The sequence below is a fragment of the Lepisosteus platostomus genome, chromosome 17, assembly GCF_059453375.1.
Source record: "Lepisosteus platostomus isolate fLepPlt1 chromosome 17, fLepPlt1.hap1, whole genome shotgun sequence".
Classification (NCBI taxonomy): domain Eukaryota; kingdom Metazoa; phylum Chordata; class Actinopteri; order Semionotiformes; family Lepisosteidae; genus Lepisosteus; species Lepisosteus platostomus.
The window spans coordinates 11502229-11528561 of record NC_142627.1 but is presented as its reverse complement, the minus strand read 5'-3'; the positions used below and the strand labels follow the sequence as shown (position 1 = coordinate 11528561).

The 26333-nt window shown below is 37.3% G+C and overlaps 1 protein-coding gene and 1 long non-coding RNA gene across 5 annotated transcripts in view; one reads left to right on the top strand and one right to left on the bottom strand.

Moving 5' to 3' along the window:
- LOC148646142 (uncharacterized) overlaps positions 1-8857 on the top strand; it is a 68566-nt gene extending 59709 nt beyond the window's left edge. For both annotated transcript variants that reach the window (XR_015927932.1, XR_015927931.1), the window contains one exon: positions 8506-8857. This is a non-coding gene — a long non-coding RNA (uncharacterized LOC148646142). The remainder of the gene's footprint in view (positions 1-8505) is intronic.
- A 2954-nt stretch (positions 8858-11811) lies between these two features.
- btbd3b (BTB domain containing 3b) lies at positions 11812-25634 on the bottom strand. 3 transcript variants are annotated; one of them, XM_088610095.1, is made up of 5 exons: positions 25339-25634; positions 21641-21890; positions 20183-20273; positions 16613-16731; positions 11812-15155 (listed from the first exon to the last, which is right to left on the bottom strand). In XM_088610095.1, exons 2-5 carry the CDS (start codon positions 21775-21777, stop codon positions 14123-14125), a joined length of 1380 nt encoding a protein of 459 aa, XP_088466221.1. In that variant the 5' UTR covers positions 21778-21890; positions 25339-25634; the 3' UTR covers positions 11812-14122. The 3 variants fall into 3 exon arrangements, with proteins under 3 accessions (XP_088466221.1, XP_088466222.1, XP_088466220.1); XM_088610096.1 differs by lacking the exon at positions 25339-25634 and adding an exon at positions 24418-25303; XM_088610094.1 differs by lacking the exon at positions 25339-25634 and having other exon boundaries at positions 21641-24371.
- Positions 25635-26333: the final 699 nt, after the last annotated feature.

Genomic DNA, 26333 nt, shown 5'->3' with positions numbered 1-26333 from the left:
CAGCATCAAGAAAAACCAAAGAAATCCAGAGCCTTCCATTCATTAATGAAACCCAAATATGAAACTTTCGATGTTTTATAGAAATTTTGTACCTGATTAAATGCATGGATACTTTCTCAATAATAAGTGTTTTTCAGATAATGTTTTCATTTCGCATTCTGGGCTAAACATGATGATGTTATTGGTTCACATTGTACAAAGCAAGACTCCATTCTCCACTCCATTCTTTAAAAATTATTTAATCATTTGTAATCCAACAATTCACCTTCATTCAAGGATTATCAAAAAATGGTGAATTATAGTTATATATTTATACTGTGCTGTCTTATAGAGTACCCAAATGTCAGTCCCTCACACTTCTCTGCATTCCCTGAATGTGCTCTGTTTTGAAATGTCTTAGGGCATTAAGAAGGCTTGCTTGTTCTTGAAACACAGTAATAAGAGTGCAGTATTGATACTGATTATATAATGAAATAACAATCTAAAAACAGGAAGGCTCGAAAACCATTCCTTTGAATTTCCTCGCCCATGATAGTACTGTACAGTATGTTAAACTGAAGGTTTACTGAACTTTATTTTGCACTCACCTTGCAAGGGAAAACACATTAGTATTTTGTTTACTTAAAAAAAACTCCAATAAATGAAAGAATCCTAGACCTTTCATTATTACTCCATCGACCCCCACCTGACAGCCATTAAATTCTGAGGGATTGGCAGACATGATAAGACCTCGATTTGTTCAGATACTAAAGAAGACACTTCCTAACTCAGAAGATCAACGGACAGCCATAAATCTCAAAGGACTAAGAGAAACCTTAACTCCTCCCACCTGTTCTAATTTGTATGTTGCTTCATGTGCTGTATAATAGCTCATGTAAAGGTCCCTGGAAATTACTATATAATTTAATATTATCATATTATACAGTTTACTGTACGTAATACATGCCATTCAAGTCCTTATGCGGTAGAGACAGAAAAATAGAATCTGTATTGTTGATATAGATTCATCCGTTAAAATCTTCTGAAAATTAGTAATGCTAATAATAAGTATGATGATCACAATAATAACAGAGACAGTAGTGATGTAACCCAACTCGAATATATTGGTAATCAGACAGTAGCTGTAGAAGTTTCAGGTTTTACATTAACATTATGCATTACATATGCTTATACAAATGCATTGTATGTTTATAAACTGAAAAAAGTAACAACTGAATACTGATAAAGGAGGATGTTTTGTTACTACTCTTTTTAAATTAAACTTTTAATTTCTAATCAGTCTTAAAGACCATTTTGAAAGCCTTACTTTAGTTGTAGTCTAATAGAGGGAAGCAGCCCTAGGGCTCCAGGATATGGGGGGATAGTCCAAGGATGCCATTAATAAAAAACAAATACAGTATCAGTAGCTTTAAGTGTACACTCTATCCTCAGACTCACTGACCTCAGGGATGTCTGTAGTTTCTGTATAACACATTCTGCCTTCCATTCTGGATGTCTAGGTCATCGTCAAATATCTCTTTTTTTTTATTTCCACCCCCTTGCCCACAACCCCTCTTTGCAGTCTGTACTGATTATTTAAGAATCGCAGCTCATGAAAGTGAATCCAATTCCCTATCTTTTAATTTGTTTCTACTTCATTCAAAGTGAGGTTTTCACCTGGCAGACATAATCCCTGAACAGCACAGAGACATCTGATTTGTGGCAAACATTGCAATGGGATTTGTTTTGTTCAGTGTTCCTTAGGTTATGGCATACTGTATATCCTACATTGATGGCAAGAGAAAGATGGGTACAAAAAAAGTGGCATTCTCAGAGTAAATTTTATGCCAGCTAAAAAAAAATACTCTTTTATTATTAAGTCTTGCTTTAAAGTTTACAGACATTTCATTGCCAGCAACTACTGCTGCACGCTGTATTGTTGTGCATTTTATAAATAAACTTTGATTTGAAGTGGCCTACTTTCCAAATCTTTATGGCCACAAAATTTCAGATCAACATCTTTTGCTCCCATTATTCACAGAATGCTGAAACAAGAGAATACATTGAGAGTGATTTTCTACTCATTTCTGATTCTTCCTGCCCATCCACACTCATTTTACAGTTTTTCTCTCGAGTGAAAGTGGGAAAATTAAACACAGCTACTGTACCTGATCGCAATTACAGTATGTGCTACAGTATGTTTTAAGAGCTATTTGTAATATTAAAAGAGACGATGATGATGATTAATAATAATAATAACAATAATACAAATTATTAATGATTTATTAACACTGATTATTATTATTATTTATGTTTTATTTAAATTACATATTTGGAACAATATGAAATTTTGTGAAGAGCTACAAAAGCAATGATTGACCAAGCCTTAGATATTTATTCCCTAGAATCTCCTTGGCTCTCGAGAGTGATTGTGCTTTATTTATGCCAGCCACATGTTGGGAACCCTTTTCATCTTGCACCTTAGTCCACACTGTTCATCAGTCCTCTTGTGTTATTTTCCCTGTCTTTCAATCTGACCTCTGTTCATTCTTTGGTACAGGGTACATCTGTCCTTCATTTCTGTTGAACAGAAGCTCAGCTTCCATTTACAAAGGTTGATGAAACAGTTATGATATCGATTTTGTTGAGAACTTCATCATCACTTTCTTCAGTCTTTGTGCCAATGAGTATTTACAGTAAATGTATACTATTATATAAATTTATATTCCACTAATGCATAGTATATAAATCTTAACTATTATCTTGGAACAAGTCTTTTAAATGTGATTGACTTTGGAACAATCCAAGTAAATTCTGAAATCGCTTTCTCCTATTCTAGCCAAAGGACTAAGAGAAACCTTAACTCCTCCCACCTGTGCTCTTGCCTACTATGATACTAATTTATTATGTATTATTAATTTAAGTAGTTCAGTTTGCACTTCAGTTTGGTTTCGCTGCAAAGAAAACTAGTGTTTTGTTTTTCAGAAAATGGAGGAAAAAAATCACATTCATCTTTTAAATGACTAATCTTAATTCATAGACTAACAGTTATCCAAGCTTATGATTTTAGAAAGACTAATTGGGAACTTGTTTGGATGTTTGTCTGTCTCTCCTCTATCTGGTTTGAAACGTTGCCGTACCAAAAAAGATTTAGCTCTCTAATATCGTATCCTTTGGACCATTTAATCATCTAATGAGCTGAACTCCAGTAGCCTTTCCTATTCAAGATTCAATGCTTTTTTTCTGCTTTATTACACAAATTTAACAATGGTTTGGATTAGTGACCACAGAGAGATATTTAGAAGTATTTCACTTATTTCAGAAAGCTCTCTCATACACAAAATGAAGCCATATGCAATAAAATGCTAAATTACCCATTCTTTGCACTGAAATGAAACAGAAGATACTCTGTCTTGATTGTCTATTTGGATATTAGACATTAATGTTTTCTATCAATACTACCAATAAAAAATGTCTAGAGGAGTCCTCAGAAGCTGCAGTACATGTGTATATCTTTAGCACAATGAAATAGTATAAGAGACTAATAGATACTGTTTACAACCAAAACATACAGCATTCAAAGTTATCAGACAAATCCGTAATGTCTAAACACGGTCTGAAACCTCCTCAGATTATGTCAAAGGCTAACAGATCCTGTTTAGAGAGCTAATCTTCAAACATACATGACCTCATTAGAGCCAGTCCACAGTGCGCTCAAACCCAATGCTTTTGTTTTAAGAGCCTTAGAGGACTTTCCCCGTTACCTCCTGAAAAAAGCTTTTCTCATGCCTTTTTTACACTCCGCAATGTTTTGCCAACATCCACTGTTTTGATCAAGGATGTCATAATGTCAGCGCTCGACAGCAGGATGATCGCCTGCTCGGCAAAATAAAGAGATTAGCATAATGCATCACGTACGAATTCTTTCCCCTAACGTCATAGTGAAAATCAGCTTCTCCAACAAGTTTAAGCTATGCTCAATGTGCCTTTCTGCTTCTGTTTTTTCTTCTTGCAGTCACTAAGTTAGCAAAGAAATGCTACAATGCCCTAAATGTGATCTGCAGGAAGAAATCTTCAGCTCTAGTAATGACATTTAGACAGCAATGCCAGCAATAAGGTGTAATATGCTGCCATACTCCAACACTCAGTATGCATGAGATTTTTAAAAATATATTTCTCTGAGAGCAAAGGGACATAATTTCTGTGGTCGGCGTTTGAACTCTTTTAGCAGAAGAGCTGAATTCCTAAGGCTTTCATCCTTTTCTGAGTCCTTCTGAAGTTGAAAGAGCAACAGTACAATCAGCTGGGCAAATGACATTTGGAAATTTAACTGCTACAGTAACTGCCCTTCATTCAGTATAAGGACCACCTGTCATTTGAAATCAAGTTATATTGACAGGTTTTCCTTTTCAGTGCTACAGCGGTCCAGGAAGTCCTTCAGAAAAAAATGGACTCGCAAATAACCACAGCATGTTGTGGCAATGCAGGCATTGTGCGTAGCTGTACAAAACAAATACACTGTGACTTCGTAAGGATTTCTAGTTGCCTATCCCAGAACATCAACTCAAGCTGGAAGACTTTCCAATAGCATCATGTTTACTAAAAAATAAAGTTTCAAGTTGGTTTTATACTGCAGGAATGCTTTTCTTTTTTAATGGTTATATAGATTTTAATACCCAAAAGTGATGAGCCATAGCAGAGCCCTAGTAACAACCTTCACATGTCTGTACCTGCCCCTCAGTAGTGACCTTAATGCCCTTTGCCATTTTCAGAGATGATTAATTGCAGCCCCTGGGGCCAGAAGTAACCCCTAAGATAATGATCACAGATCCAACTATTTTACTGGAATATAATACAGGTTGTTGTTACAGTATAGCCGAAAGGCTTCTTTCTGGTTGAAAAAAACATTTTTTTGGTGCTGATAAAGCAAAAGACTAGTATAAAATATCAGGAGGCATTATTTTACACAGAGGGTTGTGGGAGTGTCGAACAAGCTACTTGGCCTTGTTGTTCAAGCCAGCGCCTTGGCTGCCTTCAAGAAACGGTTGGATGAGATCCTCAGAGCAATTAGCTACTCGCTGCCAAATGAACTAGATGGGCTGAATGAATCTTCTTGTTTGCAGGCTTTACTGAGCTCTTACTGTCAGTTTTTGGACATGTCCATATGGGAGACTAGAGCTGCTAATGGTATAATTAGCTAATGGGGCTAGGGCTACTGACTCCTTGGGCTTCTTAATTGGCACAGTGAATGTAGACACATGCCTCAGTTCTCCCTGGTTTTAGGTTTAGCTGTTCGGGGGTTGGTCTCCTGGCTTTGAACAATTTACAGTGTGGGACCAGCTTTAATAATTCCTAGGTGTTATTGCAATACAAAACGTACGGTATTGCAATAACAAGGTTGGTTTGTGTTAGTGGACTTCAGTTTCTCCCCTCTCCTCGCCATCCTGCTTTGCAGTTTTTGTGTTTTCTTTATTTTAAATAAAATCCTTTAAATAAAATTTAAAAGGCAAATCTCCCATCATCGCTTTCAGTGCCCCGGAAATGCCTGAGCAAATAAAATTGAAATGAATTGTCAAAGTATATTTTAGGTTTCTTTTAGAACAGCACCTTAAGTATTTTTACTTTAAACAACTCAATACTATCACCTGAAGTAGAGCGGCCTTTACATTTCCAAAAAAGAAAACAGTCCTCTCCATAGTAGATGAACTGGATGGGCATTGCGCCCACAATGGAAAATTGAACCCTACGTCACTCAACATGATTGGATTGTGACTACCACACTAGTTATACATCTGCTGTTGAGGCTCCATATTATTGTTGTGATAGTGTATAGTAAGTTGTGGGGTCTCAGGTAAAATAAATGAGTGTTACGACAAGACGTCTCACCTGCAGCAGGCAAGTGAGTGGTTTTGAATACCGCTTGGCTGCCAGTTAAACCCATTCATTCAAAATGATATGATTTGTGATTAACACCTTAGAGGTAAAATGGGCATGCCCCTGTTTAATCTGTGATTGAAGACAGGCTCAAGCATTCAGGCCTAAAACAGCAGCTCATTAACAAACAAAGATACAGTGCATGCTCTGCGTCTTACCTAGTACTGTGTTTGATACTGTAGCTATAATAGTGAAGCTGTCAGTGCCTACTGATCATGATTCCCCAGACTCTGAAACGACTTGCGTCACGTTTATGTAACCCTTTGCTTTGGGTATGCAAGTCTGCAGAGGGTAATTTCTTTGTCTTCTTTCTCTGGATTGTTGAACTTCTGTGTTTGATATGTGTAATGATTCCAGTGCCGCATTTTCTTAAAACTCAGCAGCCCATATTTTAGCATGCATTAAATCCAATCAACACATTACTTCGATTTCATCTGTACTTCACTTCCTTTCAGATCTGATGTTTAAATCCTCCTCCTGATGGTTTATTCATTGATCATCATTAGCAACGTTGTGGACTACACATGCTAAAAAGTCTCATACGCACGAAGTGTTCATATGTTTCAAAGACCCAGTGCGGGACTTTAAGTACTGTGGTACCATTTTGCAAATACAGCAAGCTGGCTTTGAAAAAAAGCAAAAGTATATATTATCAGGTTTGAAAAAGAAAGCTAAAGTTTACCTTCTTTTAATTTATCTTTTTAGATCTTTGAAAGAGTTCAGGCTTCACTTATACAGTTTAAGGCTTAAAGGTAAGCTGTAGCTTGTGACCAGTGGAACCACACAAAAAACATCAGCTAACTGTGTTGCTCATCAGTTACAGTAGGTTTCAGAAGAAGGTAACAACCTGCTTAGCTGAAGGGCTCAATCTGTCCTTTTTTGTAAAAGCTCATACTTTCACAGAAAATATTTATACGACACATGACATAAATAAAGCCTTTCTATAGACCTACTGTATGGCATAATTGTCAGAAGAAATGATTTCTTAATCTTAAATAGAAAATAATCTTTGCTTCATAATAAAAAGTCAAAGTTAAAAAATTTTTACATGGACTAGTCTGAAACAATACCGCTCTGTCCAAAAAGAAAAAAGCAAATTCGGGCATTTATATTTCTTTCCTAATGTTTCAGACAATTCAATTATTTAATACCACTGTGATGAAAATGTGTGTGGGGGGGCATTACATGTCTTAGGCTTTTTTAATCCGCATCTCTTTTCTGTGTTAGATCTCAATTGAGTGTGATGCAGTGATCCATGAAATGACATGCAGTTTGCAGACATCAACATTCCTCACCTACTGGTTGCCTTGTCTTCCTTCCTGTCAGCTGTGCCTCTTCTGTCTTCCACATCAGCTGCTTGACTGAATCCAGCCTGAACCTGGGACCCTTGGTCACAGCCTCAGTTGTTAAAGATAGAGGGCGAACTCTTGTGAGAAATTAGTCAACTTTAAACAGGTATCCCATTACATCTCCTGTAGTCGGTGCACATTGAACATGAGTTCAATATAGGAACATTACACAGTTTATGATTAGTACCAAACAGGATGAAGAACGGGTGTGAAACAAGCTCTTAATATCTACTGCCTCCTTAGTGGTTCTGTGAAGTGAGAACAGAATTATTTTAGGCAATTTACCGTTGAACGTACTTTTACACATAATAGTCTAAAGTGCTCTGAAGTAATGGTTTTTCTGTCAGTGCTTTACAGCCGTCTATGCTGTAGTAATAAATAAAATCATCACAAAATTGAATGTCTGTCACAACTGGGTAAAGTCTAAAGTTCATTTGTTATTTAGATTTATTTAACACGACTGAACATCACTCTTGACATTTCAGCAGGCCTTTTCAATCTTGTGAATTTGAATATATGAAATGCATGTGAAAAAGATTGCAATACTGTGCAATCCTTTATCTTTTTTAATCAAGACGCAATACGAGACTGACTTTCCCGTTTAGTACAATTGCATATTCCTTCATGTACCATACATTTGGTATTGCAACCTTATCCACATCAAAGGTATTGCTGGTTTGTTAGAGGATATACAATATATCAAGTGTTTTTAAGCATTTTTGCAAAGAAATACAAGTCTGCAATAAATCAGCCAGTGCACTTTGCATTTTCTAGTGCCTTCAAGAGTGAATGGAAAACTATTTTTCTTACATACAAGTAATTTAAAAATCTATACAATTTAAATATCTAGAGGTGACACTTATTGATCCTGGACAGCTTGTTTGAATTACTTATCAAGTGCAAATTCATTTATAGTGTGTCTTAAAACCAGACTTTCAGAAAATACATTAAATGGATGGCTTCTTAAGTTCTTAAATGTAAAGAACTGTGTTTAAAAAACAGTGTTTCCATTTTTTGCAGTGATCATTTATTATTTTTTCTCACAAGCAAGTAAGATGAACAGATCCAGAGTCATGCGACCTGGAGGCAAAGAATAAAATGCAATGAAAAACCAGTCTCACAAGTTTTTGACCCACAAACAACAATCGCTGCATAACCAGCACATTATCGTTATTTTTTCATTATTTTTTTTTTCATTGGGAAAAAGGTCACTAACTCCCCCCATCTTCTTTCTTTCTTCTAGGCTGCCACTAAAACTAAAATGCAAATGGTGAATGCATTTCAAAGTCAGTCTTGAGAAGAAAACACAAGGCCTAACACAGAAGGGGTGGACAGCTTGCAACCTAAAGATTGTACTGCATGTCAGAATCGCCAAACAGAAGATACAGTTCCCAGCTATATCACTCCAGTACCTTTCATAAGAACAAAAGACAATAAAAAAATATAGAACAGCCAACAGTGTAGAAAATCAATTTGTTTCAGAGCTTTTGAACAGGAATTTACGAAGGGGGCATCATTCACTGCTGTCACATATGGGCTCTGTGCCTGACAGTTGTTCTGTAAGGAACTTCCAGCCAATATTGAAGTATTTTTGAGAGCAGTTAGCGTGGGCACTGGAATTTAAGAACATTTACGTAATATAACAATGTTCCAGCTAATCAAATGAAAATGTATGATAAAGTCTTTGAAGACACTTAAATCAGGGTTGTTGTAAATTAAGGTCATATCAACTTCTGCACATGCACTATTGCATTCAAAATTTTGGGTATGACTTTGCATATTAAGATATTATATCATTGTTCCATTATGTGCCATAATATAATTCTCTACACACCTTTACTTTGATCCTTTTTATGAGAAAGCCTTCTACAAGAAGTGCTTTCCATACAGAATACATCTTCTTTAATTTATTTCACTCACTCTGTAAAAAGGATTTGGTTATATGTGAAATTATAAATGCATTTTTACTTTCAGAGAACTCTTGATATACTGTAAATTGCAAGGCAAACAACACCACATCACAAAGGACACTTAAAAAAACATCTATAACATCTTTTGATCAGGCAATCTTGAGAATACCATACTGTTTGCAGGAAGCCTGACTTATTAACCGCTATTAATCTGATCTTCCAATGGGGACTTTTATGAGGTTATGGAGATTCATTTACTGCTTTCTTAACAGGAGGTTTGTGACAGCAGAGTCATTTTATCTCTGCTGCTGCTTTAACAGAAGATGCTAATCCAAATCGTTTTCAATTCTGTTAGCATTAATTAAAACAGCCACAAAAGCCTGCTTTGCCACTAGTTATACAATAAACTATATAAAACAATTGTTTGTGATACTTGTATCCTGAAGACACTATTTACAAGAAGCTCTGGTCTTCAGTGAAAATTAACTGGCAATTTATTAAGAGATTCAGACAAATAGATTGACCATCAGAAATAATTACCTCAGCACTGACAATCAATAGCAAAGTGCTCATCTATAACATGGCTGCAATACTGTAAAATGAAATTACACTTGAAGTAGGACAACTTTCTAGTAATGAGCTAAATCATCTAGCTTCAAATGATGGGTGGCCATAGCATCTTACAAAAACGCAGAACTCAGTGCAACAGAAATAATTATTCTGCACGCTGAATAATATACAGATACATCTCCATGTACAGCTTAAAACATTCTGCTACATAAATGAATTGGGTTGAGTGTGGTTTTAAATTCACCTGATCCAATGCTCTGAACTGTAATTACTAAATCACTGGATCACCTAAATCTACAGAAGAGCAAAACTTCAACAAAAATGTAATAAAACATTTTAGCTCCAAGGCTTGGCAAAGGCAAGTCCCCTGTTGTGAAATTCACCATTAATGATGAAAATTAGCACATTAACAGAAGGCTAATAAAAGATCATGTTTCAAATACTGAGACACCAACTCCCAAAGCATATTGGGCTAGATTTATCAAACCTTCAGAATGAATTGTAACTATGCCATTTCTTTGGACAAATTCCATTTTTTAATGGTATGCTCCAATTACTACCAAATGAATAAACACTGTGGCACCTTTTATTTTGTACTCTTTACAGACATCTTCTTATGCCATGAAAGTTTCTTTCTGGGAGGTTGTCTTTTTTCATTTGCAAAAAAGTGAGAAATCATTCTATGTTTGAGTTGGAACATCAACATAATGAGGTACATAATCATAATACAAAATAAGGTAATGGTCCTTTGCAGCCTACGCATTCTGACGCAGCTACACACCTGAACTACTTCAAAATAAGGTAATACCTTATACTTGAATAAAAAGTATAAGGTACAGTATGACCTGCAGTCTTTGAATTTGAATTAAAGAACATGTCCCCTACAGTATATGAAGACTCACTTTTGGGAAACTGTCGTTTGTGATCACAAGTATATAGTATATAAAATAAAGTATATAGGCAAACACATTGTAAAGTTACAACATAATACTGTCAGTGAAATCACACCTACACCACTTAACTGTAAATTGTATTCCTGTCACCTAAATGGCAGTTTGAAGTGGCTCTAACAAGCATCAGTTATTTAAGCAATATCACACACAAAGAACGCTTTTCCCAGGAGGAACTGCCTGTTTCATCAGTTAATGGAAAAGATGAAACTGAAGGCCATACACATCAGCCAAAAGGGCACCATCTACTGGGAATATACAATTTTCAAAACGATTTTTACTGCTCTGATAAAACAAAAAAAAAAAATTTTCTTTCTTCGGTGCTCAATGCAAATATAAAGAACGGATCAGGATAAAAGCCATATAAAAGAAAAAAAACGATTTAATATTTCGATTGATTAAACATTCATTGAATCAATCGGAATGACTGCATATGCAATTTGATATGACGTTCCGCCACTAGTCACCGTTAATATCAAAATGTAATTGTATAAAACCAACTGGGAACACACTGCCTGAAGGTTCTTGTCCACTTCTTCAGGGATTCTGTTGAAATATAGCTTCGACCATGAAAGGACCAGTATTGCAACAATACGTTGTTCCAATATGGTGGACAAGACTTTTGATTGGCTCTGAATTTTAAACACAACTCTTGACCCAAGTCACACCGCAATGCTCAACCAGAAACGGGCCGAGACAGAAACAGATGGTTATAATATAAGTCACCTTGTCATGCTTATGACTGGGCAAGGCAACAACAACAAAAAACCCATGTACAAAAAGAAGAAACACAAAATGTAAAGAAAACCATAACAATACCATACCCAATCGACACAGTGATATAGTTAATTTGTAAGGAAGAATACTAAAACCATCCTTCTTCCCTGCAGGATTATGAACTACATACTGTAGATTTGGCAACCAATAATGTCATTTGCCTACAATGCAAGCAAGGAAATAAAGTAACAATAATTCAGGATACTCACAATTTAAGTCTTAACAGTTACAAATTATAAGGATGGAAGTTAACAGACATTCCCATTTACACTATGTTGGCCAATAGGAAGAGAAATTTATTTTAATGGCTAAGTGTATCACAGTAAAGAAAAACAACAGCAATTTACAGAACCAGTTTTATTTTAATTTTCAACTATCATACACATTCAAGTGTCAATCAGCACTGTTACACAAAAGTACAGTACAATAACATTCACTGTGAGCTCCTTCATTGACTGTTTTCCTTCATTTCTATTATGCTTGGTTAACAGGTCTCAGGGTTTTAGAGAAGAACAGGCAACAACAAATGATATATGGGCTGTTTATAAAAAAAAAAACTTACAATTGGTGAAATAAATTCTACTGCATGACTGAGAGATCTCATATCAAAACAGCACTCAGTTTTTTTTATGTACATATTAAACTCAAAGTGAAAGAAGGCATTTGGCAACACTTAGACTGTAATATGCTCATTGAAAATCACCTTGTGTTTCCATTAATGAAGAGACTTGTGTTGAGTTTCTATTGGTGAGAAAAAGAACAATAAAGGGAAACAACACAAAATATGTAACTTCACTAAGAGGAGCTACTGGCTTTCATCTGTATACAGTCTCAAACATTTACTGCTAATGGAGACACTAGATGATTGGCCAGCACACTACAGGTACGAGCTATAGTGCTTGGAATTACTGGGCAGTACTCTGTTACCCCTGTATCACTGAATATACCTGCTTTGATTATCAGAAAACTACTTTCTGATTCAGCTAATGAAGACAAACAAAGGCATTACTCTCACTGCAAAAGAGGAATAAACACACTGCATTTAGATAACTTTGTTCTGTTCCAAGGCCCAAAGACATGTCTTTCTTTGGTGAAGACCCAGTTTCTTCCCTTTGAGTGCAACATAATCCACCAGAAAATAAATGTAAACTGAAGATACACAAAAAGTACACTATTTCCATGCAGAGAAGGGTAAGCAAATATGTCCTGGAACTATTTTCTTTAAGTGCCTTATGAACACTATCATGTGGGCAAAATAAGCTTGATAGGCTCTGTACTGGGTTGATGAAACAAAACTGGAACATGGAAAAAATAAAGCTTGACAAAAATGTAAAGGAAAATTAGTTCTTAAAAATATGCATAAAAATGCTGATTACCCAAGAAAATATTACTTTTTATAAGAGAAGGGAGACGTAGGACCCTGCAGTTTAAACAACCTCATCAGGGTGCAGTCACATGGTTCAAGCTATTTACCAAAGGCGAGGAGTCTGACACCAGCCACATCAGGCCATGCATGGTTGTGCATGCAGTTTTTAAGCATTTATCAGCGACATTTAGAAAAATGCCCCAGATAACCGATTTTAAGGAAAACAAATTTGGTTGAGGTCAGTAGTTTGAACAGGAATGTGGAACACAAGAAATGTAAAAAGAAGTTTTACATGTCAAATTTCACAGAACATTTCTCCAACAATAATGGGAAGGGAAGGGTTTGGAACTGTCCAGGGCTTGTGCAGTCTAGTCCTGTACTCATAAGCATATTCCATCAAGTATGGATGCTGTTTGTAAATCCAATTAAGCTTAAAGCAAGAGTCTGTAAGCATTTGGCTTATTTGGAGTCTTTCAATTTTCGCGTACAATGCAACACAGAGCACTAATGCTGACAAGCAGCATTGCAAGATGTTCTGTGGGTAATGCATTAAAAGAACAAATATCCTTTTACAGGTAAAAACTTTGGTGTCCTATTATAACTTTAAAATGTACTCTTGAGGGTTAAGTGTTAAAAAATTATAACCACTATAAGTCAATGTACTGCTTGTTGTTGCTACATTATGCCTGTGCTTATATGGGCAAGTCAACATCCATAAACATCTAATCTTTTGGCAAGTTTTAAAATTCCTCCAGTTTTTTTAAATTCGTATCTTCAGAAGGCAAAACAGCCGTGGATTAAGTGCATATATATATACACACACACACATCTACATACACAGTAAAATATGTAAGACGAACAGCAGAATCCAGTGCTAATTCTAACATTTGTTAGAACGCCACAGCTTAGTTTTCTCTGAGGTGAAAGTAAACTGTTTTACCAGTGTTTTTATATATTTAATGCCTTTTTACAGCATAGCTATACAAGACCAGCTTATTTAATATCACCACAAAAGGGTCAATATTTTATAATATTATAGAGCTAAACAGAAATGCACCTGTCTTTAAAATCAGTGCAGAACACATTGCATAAAATTGCTTCTGAACCAAAATAAATAAAACAGATGAATGCATAGTACATTTAAGTAGCAGTTGGGTATATCCATGCTTCTTCTGATAAAAGCACTAACAGTACAAAATAAGTTTTATTGAAGTTGCTTTAGTAAACACAATTAAAACAAGACTTTGCCAGAGCAGGTTGAAAAAAAAAAAACTCAGGTTCTATATTTCAGGCATAAAATATCAGCTCTGGAATTTGTCCTCCCTGCACTCCTGTTCCATTGGTGCTGTCAGATGAACACTGAAACTGGAAAGTAACCTTTCCACACTGGACCTCTGTCATTCCTTCTTGTCCGAAATAGCTGAGTTCGTTGCCATCGAGGACCACGCTGGCTGTGTAGAAAGTGTCGGGCTCAATCTGCACTGGGTACTCGAACCACACAGGGAAGGTGTTGCTGGAGCCGTCGGAGAAGTATTTGCTCAAGTTCTGCCCCAGAATGACCCCCTGACGTTTAAGTTCAATCTTGGCACTGTACTCAGCTGAGCCACAGCTGGACCCATACAAGCCAAAGCCAGCAATAAAAACCCGCTTGTCTACAGCAAACTGGATGCTGTCGCAACGGCCTCGGTAGCGCCACTGGTTGCTCCTGTAGGCGCAGGACTGGAAGCGGTGACAGCGCTGGGGGACCAGGCCTTTCCTCGGCTTGCTCACAAACTGCAGCTCCGGCTTTTTGGCTGCCGTGTACCACAGGAAAATGTCATTTGTCTCATTGAGGGTCAGCACGCCTGACTGGGCGGCCCCGTTGGCAAAGTCGTCCAAAGCCATCGTGGGGATTCGGATGAGATAAACCGCTTTCCCCAAGACCTTGCGCTTGTTGTCTATGGTGACGGCCAACTCCTGCCTTTGGCACTCAGCCTCGGCCCAATTTAGCGCCGCTTCAAAGACGACAATCTCCTTGGCATTGAGCGTCTCCCTTCTCAGGATGCTCTCGAGTGTCTGGGTATCGATATCGCAGAAGCCTTCCGACTTAAGGGCCAGCTCAGCCTGCGCATCAATGACTTCCCAGCACCGCTGGGTGAGGTCAGGCTCCTCAAAAAGGCAGCTCTGTGACAGCAGAACGCAGGCATTCTTGGCACTGAGGCTCGTTTCTAGGAAGTTGACACAGGCACGAGCCAGGTGAGGGACAATATACTTCTTGGCAGCGTACAAAGTGGCCAGTACTGTATCAGCACCCAGATCAATTTCATCACAATATATGTACCTGTAAATGACAACAGCAAAGTAAGACTCCCATTAAAACTTCCATGCAATTACGTCTTTCCTTTCACTTAAATTGTCTTCAGTAGCTAGTACTGACAACTGGAAAAACAAGTACGTGCTGCCTGTCATGTAATATAAGTTTTGACTTGTGTCTACAGTTCAGTGACTTGAATTCATCCATTATGTCAGTAGTTTTGTTACATACTTGTTGGGCACAGAAATATGGGGTACCATCATAAGCCACACAATTGGAGGTTTTTAAAAAGAATGATTATATGAAATACACCACTTTTGCTCATTCACAGTAGAGGTCAACATAAGGTTTTAGTACTTAGTACTGCGTTATTCATAAGCCAATGATAAAAGTTTACAATATTGTATTTCACAGCACTGTAAGATCTCCCTCCTCTAATCAGGGTTGCCCAGTCCTGGTCCTGGAGGGCCTGTAAATTTGCAGCTTACCTAGGTCTCTTAAAAGCACCTTCACCCAGAGAGCTAGGAATAACTGCCACATTGGTCCTACTATACTGCTAATGAACTGATATAGGTTGTTAAGAATTAAGTTGAAACCCCTGTTCTACACACACCTCACCACTCTGTTCCTATTGAAATAATGTTAAATTGTGAATTGCTAAAGATTGCTAAATAGAATTATGATCCTTCATCTCCTACAAAAGATGACAAAAAAGCCTGCTGTTGTCTTGAGTCTTGTTGACAGACATACTGAAAAGGGAAGAGAAAAAAAGAGTACCAGTACCAGAGAACCAGTAATCAGCAGACCTACTTATATGAGCTGGACACACACACTCTTTGCTACACTTTTGTTTTGTTGGACTTTATCAAGTTTCTCAATATTTCAGTGTAAACAAGCCTTCATCAAGACGTGATCAGGATTTTAAGTGGAAATGGTAGAGCAATCACAGGGGGAACTATACTGTTGGTGACACCAATTATGACCTTTAAAGGCAAGTTCTGGTCTGTGTATCATTTATATTTCTGATGTTTGGTCTTAGTACTACGCATCAGTAAAATATTTTCTTCTTCAATCTCTAAGAAAATATTCTCAACACACAATGCTTCATGTTCAATACAAGTATAAACACCAATACAAAAAAGCATGACTTAACTGCAGAACTTTTAATTGGTTCAAGAAACTATTTTTCAATCTTGAAAAGTCATGAACTGATATTAGTTTAAAAAAATTTAATAATCTAGATAAAAGATTACTACCCAACTTTATTCCTTTTGTTTTATAGGCATAAACCGCAGGGATTAAAAATTAAGTTTTTGATAATACCATTAACCTCATGAAAGAGTTTAAAACAAGGGAGCCTAAAAAAAAAAAAAGAATTTCCTGACTTTTATAGTCAGGAAGAAACAAATTCTCCCACAGCCTTTCAGCTGGAGTAAGAGGGGAAAGAGGTACTGTATCAACAGTGACAGTGAAAGGAGCCTTACTTCAGCATCGCAAGGAAAGCAGCAGGTTCCACATCTGGAATTCTGATTTCATCACTGTCTTCTGCTAGTTCACCATAGAACATGGCATGAAACACAGAGCTTCCCACAGCCAACACATACTTTGAAAGAAAGAAGGAGAAATTAGCACACCGCTACAGAGATGACCACAGTAATTCATACAGTGCAGCCCATACGTATTGGGACAGTGACACAATTTTTGTTGTTTTGGCTCTGGACTCCTGCACATTGGATTCGAAACGAAACAATGACTATGAGGTTAAAGTGTAGAATATCAGCTTTAATTCAAGGGTATTTTTACGTCTATATTGGGTGAACCGTATAGGAATCACAGTCCTTTTTATACATAGTCCTCCCATTTTAGGGGACCAAAAGTAAATGGACAATTGGCTGCTCAGTTGTTTCTTTGCCAGCTGTGTATCATTGCACCATTAGTTCATGCACAAGAGAGCTAACAAAAGGTCAGAGACATAGCCAAAACATTAAGTGTGTCAAAATCAACTGTTTGGTACATTAAGAAGCAAGAACGCACTGGTGAGCTTAGCAATAGCAAACAACCTCGTAGACCGCTGAAGACCACAGAAGCGGATGACAGAAGAATACTTTCAATCCTGAAGAAAAAACCCTTTTCAACTGTTGAACAGATCAAGAACTCTCCAGGATGTAGGAATAGATGTGTCAAAGATGTGGCTGGGACAAAGTCTTATGGACAGATGAGATGAAGATAAACCTGAACCAGAGTGATGGAAAGAGGAAAGTGTGGTGAAAAAAGGAACTGCTCATGATCCAAAGCATACCATCTCATCTGTGAAACATGGTGGAGGTAGTGTCATGGCTTGGACATGTGTGACTGCCAGTGGAACTGGCTCGCTTATCCTTATTGATGATGTTACTGCCGATGGCAGCAGCAGGATGAATTCTGTACAGAAGCATCTAATCTCCTCAGATCCAACCAAATGCCTCAAAACTCATTGGATGGCTTTTCACCTTGCAGCAGGACAATGACCCCAAACATACTGCTAAAGCAACTATGGAGTTTTTCAGGGCCAAAAAGTGGAATGTTCTTGACTGGCCAAGTCAATCACCCCACCTGAATCCTATTGAGCATGTATTTCACTTAAGACAAGACTGAAGGCAAAAAGCCCACGAAACAAGCAGGAACTGAAAATGGCTGAATGACAGCCTGGCAGAGCATCACCAGGGAAGATACCCATCGTCTGGTGATGTCTATGGGTCGCAGACTTCAGGCAGTCATCAATTGCAAAGGATTTGCAACCAAATACTAAACATGACAATTTTATTTAAGATTATGTTAATGTGTCCAATTACTTTTGGTCCCTTGAAATAGGGGGGCTATGTATAAAAAGGGCTGTGATTCTTATATGGTTCACCCAATATAGACATAAAAACCCTTGAATTAAAGCTGACATTCGGCACTTTAACCTCATAGTCATTGTTTCATTTCAAATCCAATGTGCTGGAGTACAGAGCCAAAACAACAAAAAATTGTATCACTGTCCAAATAATTACAGACAACACTGTATGTATGGTGACAGGAGATACGCAAGAAAGTATCCCTGTTTGTATAACTGAATATACAACCACCCAGCAGCTGACAGTCAGTCATTGAGATCACTCATTTTGTTTCCCATTTTTATTCAAGCGTAGGAAAACGAGTACAGTTCATACTTCCCAGCCTGACTTGTCAAGTGATGAATCAAGAATACAACAGAAGCATCTGGCATGTATGTGAACATTTTATGAGCTAGGACAACTTGCTTTCTTTACAGAACCTGGGAAACCGTAAAGCACAGGACACTTTTAATGAAAAAATGAAAAAGTCTTCTGAATAATTCTCGATTACTTAAGTTTCTTAATTGATCACCACAAAGGAAAGGTATACTTTTCACCAAAGAAATTCCATATGAAAATTTACAGTCTAATAATCATGCTTACAGATTACCACTGTGAAAGGAGTTGAAGAAATGAACACGCATAATCCCCAAGGATTTCATAATTTTTTTATCCTGATGGTCTTTTTCAGAAGAAAAAAACTTCAGACAGAAAACATAAATGGTTGTTAAAGAAGTTCACTTGGGACTTGATGATCAAAGAAGGAACCAATTCAAAATGACACAGATGTTTCATACTGTGAAAAAAGGCAAAAGAATAAAGGTTTATATGAACTCTTATTAGCGAATGAATATATCAGTTAAACAAGTCAAAATGTCCAGAATTTCTTAACATGGATATTATTCACAATTACAGTTTAAACGAATCCCATGCACCCCAACAATCTTAGGGAAGATCCCAATCTCTTCATCAAACCCCCAAAAATGGTTGCCAAATTTATCTAAATATTTCCTATTTACTTTAAAATCTATGGACCTCAGTATTCCTCTATTATTAACGCTGTTTTTATCCTTAATGTGAAAGAACATTTAAAATATCCTGCAGCTATCCTACTGACTGTTACATAAATATGTATAAAAAGCTGCAACATATTTATGAGCTGTGGCCAAATGGATACAAAGATCATTTAGCATTAATTCTTAATGCTGTTGATTCAAGTTGCTTCATAAAGACATTTTCTGTAAAGTATCTAGGTTAACATTCTTTTACACAGCAAAGAATTTCTTAAAACCTATTACTAGAACCGCATCTTGTTTCTTACAATCATGTAAGCACGTGTGAGCAATTCATAATCATAAATAAGGATGCACAGAGAAACTTCTCAGTTATAATACAAGGGAAAAGCAATGTTCTGCAATAATTCACAGAATAAAATGCATTTCAAGAAAGAATAAGACAGCAGTCATAAGAACCCAGAATGAATTAAAGGCGCATAAATACAGAGAAAAATACTTAAAGATGTCAAATAAGCAAAAGGAAAGATTAAACATTGTAAGCACAGATTTAAGCAACTGCATTTGCAACTCCATACTTTTGACCTGTTATAATGGTGTTTCAATATAAATTTCACAATCTCTGTAAAAGAAATCCACATCACAGAACTCCAGGAGCAAAAAACAAAACGAAAGGATACACAAGTGACCACTTGTAATATATTTTGAAACAATAAACCCTAATAGAATAGTCTATATTACATATACTAATTACTATGAACTGCCAGTGATCTCTTTCAGACAAGAGTGAAGTGCAGATTCTTGTTCTTAAAATTGTTTTACAAAGTACAATTAAAAAGTCTTAGGTTCTTGAACAGTAAAAGATTTGTAAGATATAAAAATGTAATTGAAAATAACTATCTGAAAATACGAATACCAACTGATTGGGAGTCAATATAAATAATTTCATAATTTATAAATGTAACTGACATTAACCATGAAACATTACCACTAAAGAAACTTATGTTGGCAACTGCTGTTTTACTTTCATTATGAAAAATAATTAACCAAATCATTTGGATTAGTGATACGCAGCATCATTATTGATGAGTAATTCCGTTTTATTCTGCCATTGATGAGATGTGCTACTTTCAGGAAATGATTACACAAGACCATCTCTGCGTCAATGTCTGCCGTTAAAGCTTACTTTGTGTCCAGGCAACCGCTGAGTCCCTCCAGGTGGGCCAACCACAAAATGAACATCTGCCATCAGCTCATTGTTAAACATCACTGCATTTCTGGAAGCAAGAGAGACACACAACACTGCATCAGTGTGGCCTTAACTTGGACAACTCTACCTCCCATCAGAGATGGAAAGAAGATTTTTTAAAGCAAAACCAGCATCTGCTATTGTACTGTAAGTGTAGTTTTGATATTTCTTTCTTTCTTGAAAGCAGGATTTAGGAAAATGCACGCAAACTATAGTACTCGGGTCTGACGGCGAGAGGTGAGAAATACTTCTTTAGGCATCGAATCTTGTTTAAATATGGGAGTATAAAAACTCATGAACCAAACACTTCACTTTAGGACATTTTGGACATTGCATTAAAATCAGCAATTCAGCTGAAGTAGCATTTTGAAAACAAAAAGCTTCAAACTTTGGAGAAGAAGAAACAGACTGTTATTGTGGGGAAATAAAGAGGAAAAGCACTTGTGATGTGTGGCACCACAGAACGCAGCAGACTTTCACAGCCATGGGATTTGAGTGGCCCAAAAAAGAAGTTGCTACATTGTGTAACCTTTAACAAAATAAAATACTACTACTACAAAGAACAGATTGCTTTGACTCCTGACAATTTAACTGTTGCAATTACAGTTCCTTCAGAACAGATTTTCAGCAAATTCTGTGCATGGCTGTTTCAGAAAGGTGAAATCTAAATGCCTTCTGCAAGGGTCATTTTCTTTAATCAAAAAGTGAAACATGTCAAAAGCATAGCAAGTGATGTCTCAACAAACTTCAAATTCTAAAATCCAGAAACACTTAAATATCACAATACATTTCAAAAACAACAGCACTCCTACTGAATGCAAAGAGCTGCTTGCCAGTCTGGGGTTTTCCTCTGTAAATATTTCCTTTAACCCAGAGCATACTCTACACCCTCTGCATATAACGGTCTTCTGTCACTTGTGTTTACTCCTGCGACTGGAGCCCAGGCAGATGCACTCTATAATTCACTGGACGAGGCTGCATTCGATACTAGTATACCCTCCCGTTAATCAAATATAAAGTTTTCACTATTATTTCTACATGAATTACTGGGAATAATTTACTGTAATCCAAAACACACCGTGAGGCTGGTTTCTACTGTCACAGACAGTGTTGGTTTTTTTTAAATACCACAAGTCCTTGAAGGTCACTCCACCTCCAGGTGCATCTTTTCTAAAGAGCAGCCTATATTTAATGCAATAAAATATTTAACTTAGGCTGCCTTATTTAAAAAAAAAAGATACAGTTACTACAACACGTGGTACAGTGCCACTAAATTAATGATGAACGAAAAACCACCTGTAATATATCCGTCTACAAACTTGGTAGTAAGTATTCTGGTGCAGGTCAAGGCTGATTTAAGATACTTCCGAATGAGAAATTTCCCCCTTTACCTACCTTTCCCGTATAGTGGGGTACAGCCCTTGCCAGTTGGTTGTCTGAATGGTGTTATTGTTGTTCAGGTTTTGCTGCTGGAATTGCTGGACCGAGGAGGTACTGGCTGGCTTCTTGGTCGGGAAAATCTCTGCAGCCATCTTCTTCTTCTTCTTGGTTTTTAAGGTGATAATTTCATAGCACGCTGGAGGCAACTTCGAGTTAGTGGGGCTCCCCTTCTTCGAACCTTTATTGGACCTAATCTTCACTGACTCTGGAAGCATCAAGAAGAAAGTGAGACATTTCATGTTCTTTCCTTTGGCATCTACCATGAGTGTGTTTACCTGCTCAGCAGTTGAGTGACATTCAAAAACATTAAAAAGGAGAGAGTCTCCGGGATAGTGCAGGAGCCAGCCAGCAGAACACTTAGCCGCAGCAATCCTCTTTTATTTCGCCCTCTGAGAGCAGAATTACTTTTTTCCTCCTCCTCGCAAGTAGATCACTATAATCTGATCAAGTAATTGACTCTTTTTAAGTTTGATCCAGTGCTTGACAGTCTCCCTTGCGCTCCATTATTTTAAGTTATCAAATGAATCGATCGCTTGCTTGCTCCCTCTCCCTCGCTTGCTCGCTCTGCCTCGTTTGACAGACCTAGATTTAGTGTTGCTGCAGTGGTGCTACCAGCACCACGTCTGCACAAGGATACAGTTCCCAGGGATTCTGAGAGAGATGCCTGCTACAGTAGTCTGTGCTGGGTTGTTTTGCTGACTACAGGAGTTGAATGGATGAGGAGAGTAGAAATTGTAACCCCCGCAGATGGAATCAGGAGTCCAGAGGAAGCTGAGCCAATAGCTGGACTCAGTGTCTGTGATTGGATCTAGCAACATTGTGTGGTGCCTACTAGAATATGCAAAGCTCTCCCAATTAAAGTGACAGCATCTTTTTGTATTCCAGTGACATACTTTATTGCAGTTTATCAACTGTAGTAATTTTTATCTCTGTAACAATACAGGCCATCAGAGATTTGGGGAAATCAGCATTAAAAACCTACACACAGCAAACACAAAGAGAAAGATGCACTCTTTTGTAGGATTTAAAAGATTTTTCAGCTTTCTACACTTCAGATACTGTTTTTTTTCCCCACATTCTTACTTAAACCTGTAAAAAGATAACATTTTACCAGATAGTTAGTGGGGAGAGACACAAAAGATATACACCTAAAGTCATAGAAACTAGCCACTGCTCTTAATTCCACTAAATGAAACAACCCAGGCAGACCTTACAGCAAAATAAAGAAGGTGGAAGACAGATTCAAAGGTTTAGCGAAGACGTGAATTCACTTCTTTTCCACAAAAGAGTCTTTTATGGGAATAACATTTGTTTTTTCCATGTCCCTGTTAAGTCTGCCTCTCACAACCCAAAAAAGAAACCAGCTTTTCACCTGTATTATACCTCAATTGGGGCACGAGTGTCACTTAATGGGAAAGGGATAAACTGAAGGTATTTTTAGTTAGTATTGCCCCTCCCTCCTCCCTGCTGAACAGCATTATCTTGCCCAAATACACATCTTGATGCAAAAGGACACTTGTTTGCTCCTTTGGCTTTTTTTCCCCTTTTTAACTTTGCATTTACATTACAGTTATGTTCAAGTCCTCGTTTTGATTTTGTAACATTTTCATTTTTAGGTCACTGTTCCATTTTGCTGAAGCAGACAATTAAACGCTAATTTACTGTACGGACACAGGGAAGCCACTTACACAGCAGAGGCAGGGAATACAGTGTATGAAGATCAATGGTAAGGCTAGAGCTTCAAGAAAAAGGTAACCACTGCGTAAAACACCATGAAGAACAATTAAAAAAAGCTCAAAGAAAACAACCCAGCAAGACAACAATCTAAAACCACACATTCTCCAGGGTGGCTACAATTCAGAGACTGTTTGAAATCAGTGGTGTCCTGTCTGCGCATGAAAGATGTAGCATGAGGAGAAGGAGAAATCTGGACTACAGCTGTTTACTCCAAGAGGAAAAAGAGCAGCAGCAGCTTGTTGCATACTCAAACATAAGAACATCATTTGTTTTCATCCATGTGACAACTATTCTATATTGCAAACCAACTGGATACTGTGCTGAATTTGGGATAATTTTGCAGAAGTGCAGCTGCACAACCAATATCTCAAATACTGCTGCACTGTTATGGTTGGTTATAGTACATTAATGGATGCTCTGCAATTCAGAAAGGCCAGTGACTCTGTCTTCATACTGAGTCGAATAAATGTCTTGGTACAAGTTTCACACTTAAGATATTTATTAAAAATAAAATTTACTTTCCCCCTCCCGCTCAGATGCAGTACCATGACTCTCAATTCAGACTGCACAATATCAACTAAATTTCCAGGTTTGGCCTAAATTCTCTGGTCTGCTGTTAAGCTTCATGTCCAGCGAAATCTAATTTTGCAAACACGAAATACTGAAATAGACATCGACCTATATTCATCTCTATCCATAAATGACCTACCTAGCAAATAAACTACGAAGGCATCAAGTTTCGAAATCCACATTTGAAACAAATGCCCTGGAGCTCATAAAACATTTTTAAAATGAAGGGAACACACACAATCAGCCTCAAGTAGGCTTTTGACCCCAGCACGATGCAGTCATGGAAATCAGGGGATTCTACAATCAGGCAGTATTCCCCGACTATACACATGACTTTCAATGACTTATCTGTCGCAGTCAAGATTCGTGTTGAAACTGAATACTTTTATGGTGTACGCTGACAACTAATCATATCGTTAGCTTACATGACAGGAAGCTGCAGAATGCATCCTTCTCGTTCATTATGATCACCAACATCATCATCATGGGGGTAATTAAGACAGCAAAAAACATGCAGGGACAGTTCTGATTTTTTCTATCTACGTGGCAGAGAAAGACACTCTGTATCTGTCCCATTCCTTTAATAAAATATAGGCTAGGTGCGTTGAAGAAAAACATATATCTTTTTGAATGGAGGGGGGGGGGGGGGGGGGGGGAGATACAGGCGGTGATTTCATTGACCTACAAGAATCCTTCATACTGAATTTACAAACCAATAAAAAAAAAATACTAGCTCCCATTTCCCAAGTGTTAGGAACAGCTTGGCGTCGGATCTCTTCATACTGTTTCCTGCGACGCCAGCGTGGGGCGATTACAAAGGCAAGAATGGGTGCAACAATATTACAGTGAATAGCTCTAGTGTCCTTTACAGACAAATATCAAGACACATTACTTTTCACCTCGAGCAGAATCAATAACAAGCCGCGCTGGAAACACTGATTTGCAGACTGAGAGGGGACTGATTTATAAAATCAAAATGACAGCACCAGGCTTGCACCCCCCATCTCTGTCTAAATGGCTCCTTCCATTTTATCCATAGCGGAGTTAAAAATAATTTTAGTTTAAAAACAAAAGGAAAATAACTACACAAAGCCAGCAGCTGCGTAAAAAAACAAATGAACAGGACTTTGCTACAAGTGAAAATAAAAGTTTTAAATAAAAAAAACTGCTGATCACCGAGACATATACTTTGTAGCAGAGCATACCGTACCCAAAGTCTTAGTAAACATTTAAGCACTAAAGCCACAATACGTTTCATTTAGCCAGCGCAATTTAGTTTCAAACGCTTCCATTCATTTTCGTACATAAAAAGAAACATTCATGTTTGCAGTTGTTTGAACACTTACCAGCCGAGTTTCCTCTGAATTTTAAGCAGTATTTTAAACAACTGTTGTTAAGCAACCGACGGAAAGAGCAGAAGGCGCTTCATTCCTCAGCCAAGACTGTTCCCAAACAAATGGTATGAGGTTTATTGCCACTCATTGCTTGCTTTTAAAAGTAGAGCACCGTTAAACCGAACCAAGAAACCACAATAAAAGTGGGCCTGAAGTAAGCACGCAAGTCGCTTCTAGCGCACAAACTTCGGCTGCATCCACAGAAACTCCATCTATTGTTTGCAAACAGGACGAGTGTGTCGAAGACCCCCCTTAGTGGGCCCCTTCTTACTGAAGTCCTATTGGAATCGCCAGGGTGAGGCTCACGCACAAGAAACCATTCAGTTCAGCTCAAATCATTTGGAGCAGACTTACTTCAATGTTATCTTTTAGATTTTTATTTTATGACCTTTGACCATATGCGTTGACATCATTCCCTGCTCCACTAAATAGTATGAATCTATTCTGAGACCATTCAATTTCATTTATTTTCTAAATAATATTCGTTATGTGCAGAGATCTTAAAGGTTTTTAATTGTAATCATTAAGAATACTGATTAAAATGACAGTCATAACAGCATAAATTCAAAGGTAAATGAACTGTGTATTAAACGTATACAATGCTGATTTATTTCAGACTTAATTTTTCATGAACAATATTGAACATTTAACGCAATCGTTGCAATTCAGTAATTTTTGAGTAATCATTGTTGGTTGTTGTGTTTCAGTAATTCCAGTGGTTCAGCAATATTCTAGTTGTAATTCTGGTGTTTTGTGTTGCATGTCACCATTTAACAAGGTATTAAAAACCAGGATATGGTCCTGACATGATTTTAAATGCTTCTCAGTGTGCATTTGTGCTTAATGAAAGGCTTCTTTCTCTTTTATGCTTAGATTTCCTACATCTTTTTTATGTTCCTTCATTGTAGAATATAACCTGCAAACATGTCTGCTTTTATTGGCTTTTT